The 6,231-nt window shown below is 41.5% G+C and overlaps 1 protein-coding gene across 1 annotated transcript in view; it reads right to left on the bottom strand.

Annotated features, from left to right (window-relative positions):
• Positions 1-1,978: 1,978 nt before the first annotated feature.
• Positions 1,979-6,231, bottom strand: part of LOC138605228 (probable flavin-containing monoamine oxidase A) — a 47,353-nt gene continuing 43,100 nt past the window's right edge. The window contains exon 12 of the mRNA XM_069677351.1: positions 1,979-2,457. Within this exon, the coding sequence (XP_069533452.1) occupies positions 2,115-2,457 (343 nt within the window). The 3' untranslated portion in view covers positions 1,979-2,114. The remainder of the gene's footprint in view (positions 2,458-6,231) is intronic.

Here is a 6,231-nt window from a genome sequence, read left to right as displayed (position 1 = left end):
TTCAATCAACAGTGCAATCGAGTGATAGCGATTAAATCACTTTCTCTGGGACATTATCGTCGTGTGACCGGTTCATCCATCTCGCGCTCATTCGAATGTCTGCTGGTGGTTTTGTGGGCGGACAAACATGTGTGTGGCTCCACTCCAAGCCTCTCAAGCAGGTTTTATGGCTCTCTGGGACACAAAGCAAGGCAATGCATGTTTAAAAGCTTCATTTTCTCATTGCAAACTGGTTCAACCACAACATGTTCACTCTGAAGCCCCACGCCTACAAACACAACCTACTTTTAAATGTTCTTCTTCTTTGTCGTGAGAACATAATAAATTCATTGAATTTGACAAGAGAAGTGAAGAAAGTGGGTGTCCTGGAGTTATTAAAACATTTTCATTATGTCTCCTACTAATTTTACAAAGCATAAGGATTTAAAGTTATAATGTCAAAGATTTAGTTTTCTGAACATTGGTCAAACATTCTCAATAGGTGGTGTTCTCAGTCTCTGCCAGTGAGAGTGAACAGTTACAATGGCCAAATTAAGAAAGAATAGATCACTGACTACAGACCATGAAACTTCTAGAACAACTGCAAATACAAAGAGAGAAATTAAAACTGAAGGTTCAGATAAAAGCAAGTCAAAAAAGCAAAGGAATTGTGAGCTTATCACGATAGTAAACCCTGTTGCTCGCTTACAAAACTGCAACAAAAACGGCTCCTGCCTGCGTACCTGAACGCCCTCATCCAGGTCTACACTCCATCCCGCCCATTACATTCTGCCAATGAAAGGCGCCTGGTACTCCCATCACAACAGGGCCCTAAGTGGCTAACTAGACTCTTCTCCTCAGTAGTCCCCCGTGGTGGAATGAGTTACCAAACTCCATTCGGTCCGCAGAGTCCCTTTTACCTTTAGTAAGAAGCTAAAAACCCAGCTTTTTCAGGAACACCTCTGCACTTAATGATATTGATGGTATTGAGGATGATGGCATTGAAGATGTTGTTGATGTTGATTAGGATATTCAGGATGATGATGATGATGATATTGACCTTGTTGATGTTGTTGATGATGATTAACAAAAAACGCCCTGTGCACTGCCTGTTGCCATCCACGTTCGATCGCAGTTGAAGCTGTTTGTTAAGACGTCTGCTAAATGAAATTGTAACATTGTAGTTGTCGCCAAAAATAATGAAACAGAGATTTGAGATTATTATGATAAAAGTTGTACATTTTCTTATAATAAGGAGGATTTTTCTTGCATTTAGTCAACAACACATTCAAACAGGGCCCCTCCTCTTGGGCTCTTCGTCACCAGATGCTCACTCATGCTCTCGTGCGGGAACACGCCCACCCCGCCGAGCTAACACTGATAGCGTCACAGTTACCTTTGCGCTAGCATGCTAACCGCCGGTTACCTTTGCACTAGCATGCTAACCGCCGGTTACCTTTGCGCTAGCCCGCTAACCGCCAGTTAGCTTGTCCTACCCGGTTTGAGGCACCTACCTGTCCAACAGAAAGAAGGCCAACTCTGCATCGCTCTTTCGCCATGTTCGCCCGTCTGAATGGGGCCCAGTTGCTAATTTGAACCACTCCCACACTCACCTATACGCTGTGATTGGCTCAGGGAACCACAACAGTGCCCCTCCTTAAAACGTCCCTTGCAAAGCAAAACAACAGAATAGATTCAGAGGGAAGGGTCTCACAAGGGTCTGCACACACACTCAACACACATGTATAGAGGCCCATAAGTGATGATTTATATTTGTTAAAGTCTATGTTTTATTTTTCAAGGTAAATCCTACTTATTATACCTTTAATGTCAGACATACGTCAAAATTTGAATACATTCTATTTTATTATTGCACGTGTATTAAAACAAAATATTACATTTCATAAGGTTATACATGTTTTATCACCAGTAATTAGGAGGAAGATGAACAACATGCAGAGAATGTGATGCAACTGTTTTAAGAGCACTATGTGTTTAATTTGTACATTCCAACTTAATACTCATTTTGATTTAATGTCGTCAGTTATGGCGCTATTACATATATTATAATATATCAGCTGCCCCAATATAATAAAAATTAATGAAATCGATTCAATTAACCTGTTTCAAAAGTTTTACCACAGGAACATATTGTCCCTGGTTGTTTGAAATACATTTGTCATGTAAGACTTGACCTTCTCTAATGCATTTGGATGGCGAGCCAGGAAGAGAGCAGCACTTATTGTCAGTGTTGCCGTGACCATCATCTTGCTTGAAGGCAGGTACGTGAGCCTGGATGTTTTCTTAGAAGGAGCCCTGACAGTTTGACTGTGCTCCACTGCTTCCTGCTCCTCCTGGGTCAGGACCATGGGGCAGAGTTCAGCCAGTATCTCCAGAGCTGCTCGCTGACCAGATTGTATTGCGCCACTCATGTACCCACACCATTGGGTGGCTGTCTCTGTGCCTGCCCAATGGATCCTGCAAATAAAGAAAATCAGTGAGTCATATTCTACACGCTAAGCTTTGTGTTGCTGTTTGAAAGGGCATTCATTTTGTGCTCTACTGGAGGTATTATGTCCACTTCAAAAGTAGCCCAATACAGCTAAAAAAAACGCAGACCTTGCAACCCTGGCTTCGCATCCAATGACATGACATGAAACTTTGTTTGATCATAAAGCCTGATGCCTTCAAAGCTCTGCATACATAGCATATGGACATATGGCAGCATGACAGACGAAGTTAATACTTTAACTGGGCGCGGAAGTCCGGACGGATCGCGGCGTTATTGAGTCTAAAAGTAGATTGTTATGTGCACTTGCATGCGGATGCTCGTTTTCAGACATAAATTAAAGCTCAATTGACGTCACATGAGCACCGTAGGGAGCTGAGATAGCATTATGCCAATTTGTGTTGCGCCTCTTTTGCTCTGACTGTTTTCCTGCAAAAGCCAAAGCTTGCTGAAATTCTCGTGGACAATACTACTCGGACAACATAAACCAGAAAGCTTCCAACTCCAAAAGTTCTGCAGGCACCAAGAATCATGTCCAACCTGTTAATAGGGATGAATGTATCTGTAATGTTGGCTGGATGATGGAGGTGGGCTTTCAGTCACAAATGGTTGACAGTAGATGATCTGTTGAGTTGCTGGCAGAGGACTGAACCACAGGTGGTAACAGGAGGAGGACGGTCTATTTTTTTTTTTAGAAGAAGTTACCTAGTGCACCCAAATAATAAAAATACAATTGTAACTGTATATCTATACGTGAATAACACAAAATTAATCGGGTATAATTACCGGTATAGTTTCATATTGCAATATTTATTGCAGAAAAAAAGTGCAATGTCATATTTTTCCCAATACTGTGCAGCCTTAATTAAAACTAAATTAGCATTTAAAGTTTTATAGAGTACAAGCTGTTGGCTGATAAGATTTCCTCTCTAACTGGTACAGTTTAAGCTTTGGCCTTTAGAAAGTCTCCGTTGGCTCCGATGCTCTGTGTCTTTGTGCACTGAAATTTGCAAGTACATGCTCAGCAAATTAGGCTGAGCCTGTTCAACCCTGCAGGGGGTTCCTCACTAGAAAAGCCAAATAATGATGCTACTCATCATCCCCTTTTTGTCTGCTCCATGTAATGACAACAAAGTCTAGGATGTCTAATAAAACTTAAAAATGACTGTGGTACCCAGGTTTGTTGTCAACATCAGTTCACATCATCAGCCTCGGAGTTGAACACACTACTGTCACACTGTCAACTTCAGTTGGAGCATGCAGACTGCAGGGCTTTGTCTTTGGCACGAAGCTAGTGTTGTGTGTTGGATTGTGTAACAGACTTTTATATATATATATTAAAAAAAAGTACAAAATGGAGCAGTCTAGTGCAATAAAAAAATGGAAACACAAGCATTGGAGTCAATGCTTGGGAGGTAAAATGTGGCAGTGGATGTAGCTGCTGCTGCTGCTGCTGCCAAGAGGTAGTAGACAATGGCTGCAGAGCTGAAGATGATAAATTACAGCCTCTTTACCAGTGGAGTTGTAAACTCATACCAACACCCAAATGAAGCCCCTTAGATGAAGGTTAGCTGGAGTTGTTTGAGAGCTTTTTGTAGCCTATCCAACTGTGACAAACTAATCTTGTACTGGAATGATCCAATGGTATACAGGTTTATTGATCTCTCTTATAGAGATTACATTCACTGACAGACTACAAGGAGATCTGTTCTATCAAAAATGCTGAGTGACATTGTATTTGATTTATATCTCTTAGAATACCAGATTCATATATCTCAAAGTATGAGGTCCTAGCAAGTGGCATCATCAGGGAACTGTATAGTGTACAATGTAAGTGGTAGATATAATCCATGTGATTATATCATTTTCATATAAAGATCTACTATATGTTATAGGATCTTTACTGATGACATAGTCGGCCAATCTGTTGCGAATTCAAAATGCTAGGTAAGGTATCGGCTCCTATTGAATATTACAGACCAGTAAACCTTCCCCCAAACACCGCATAGACGCACATCAAAGATAGACTTAATATATGAAAGATCAATAGAAAACTCTTAAAGGGATTTAATGTTCCGATCTTGTTTGTTTGAAGAGATTTCCCCGAAAAGTATCCCTTAAGAATCTAAAGTGTAATCCTGCAGATATATCTGTATAGAATACAAACATATGACCCACTTGCATTGTATTTTTGTACATTTATTACAGTGTTCTGTTTTGCTGTGTAAGGGGGTAAAACATTGTAGCCTTCCTTGAGCTACTCCTGTGGGTGACAGGGAAGCAGAGCTGAGAAGAGTGTGGCATATAAAAGATTCCTAGCCTCTGCTCTGCAACCACTGATAGATATCGAAAGTGATGGCATGTTCTAATGGAGCGGATGGACACTTTGATTGGGTTATCGTATGCACTTCAGTTTTCCTTTGAGGTGAGTTCAAGGACTCGCTCCTACATCCTCCACGGATATAAAGGGAGATGCCCTCTTCCACGAGGTTACAGTGATCTCCAGAAAGTAGAAGTGTCTTCAAGTATGTAACTATAATTCTTTCCTGGCACCAAAGGAAAGGAAAGAGATGATTGATGTGTGCTCTTTGATGCTTGTAATTCTGCACGCCTTCTGGCTGGAACATGTGAACATGCACGAGGATCATTTAAGGATTCACTTGGCTGTTCTGCAACCTGCGATTACACACAACACCTGTGTTTAGTGTCAGTATGCACTGTGTGTTATTGTATCTTCGAAGAACTGTAATCCTGGCCTTACTGGGAAAATGTAACAGAACTTAACAGCCTCTGGGTCTGACTTAAACCATCCAAATCTGTGCTTTCACATCCAGCAAAGACTCTAGAGCCTGTTCAATTCACATTTCAAATGATAGTGAAAACGTATAACGGATTACATTTCATGCAGTCTCCAGCCCATCATATTTGCTTAAAAACTCTCGAGTAACCTCTACTCTACTGGCCCCAACCACAGTTGCGAAGGGCTCCCCCTTAGCACCTTTAATCTGGCCTGTGTCCCTGATGATTAATTAACGTTATCTGAGCAGCCCAGTCGGAGGCCTCTGCAGCAAACAAGCTTGCTCTGGACTCCTTTCACACACATCCCTGCTGTTAGAAAGCTGGAAAGGACAAATAATTTCACAAACGTTTCTATTCAGTGGCCAGAGAGATCTGCCAAAGCTGCGATGAGAAACGTTCACAAGCATTTTGATTGTTCAGTCCAGCAGGCTAAAAGATGCCGCAGGAGGCTTCATCAGCAGAAAATCGGAGACCTTGAGACCTCACACTGAATGGCCTTTTGGCAACATGTCAGAAGGCTTGGAGTTGGTAATGCATAGCACATGCATATGCACTAAGAGGCACAGGCCTGATTTGTCTTGAAATTGATGATAGCTGCATTTTACAGTCCTTAACATTTGCTGGAATGATTGTTGAAGTTGACGTCACCCAAAATACAGCACCGGTTACTGCAACAGAATATACTCTGGTATGAGGGTTCTCTGTGATGTATTTATACAGCAATGACTCAGCTAAGGATTCGATAAAACGCAAAGATCTTAGAGATATTTTATATAAAGGCCCTCTTCTACTCTGCCCCTTCAACCTGGAACACCCTACAGCAGGAACTGAAGCCGTCTAGCTTAATTCCCCGGGGGGATTTAGGAGGACTTTTAAGAGAGCTAAAGAGAGAATCTGTGGGGGTTTGTTCCTGTACATAGTATTTTAAAATCTGACTACCACTT

Source organism: Semicossyphus pulcher, unplaced genomic scaffold, assembly GCF_022749685.1.
Source record: "Semicossyphus pulcher isolate SPU_LCO1_2020_fin unplaced genomic scaffold, fSemPul1.0.p SCAF_28, whole genome shotgun sequence".
Classification (NCBI taxonomy): Eukaryota; Metazoa; Chordata; class Actinopteri; order Labriformes; family Labridae; genus Semicossyphus; species Semicossyphus pulcher.
This window is presented reverse-complemented; position numbering and strand designations above follow the sequence as displayed.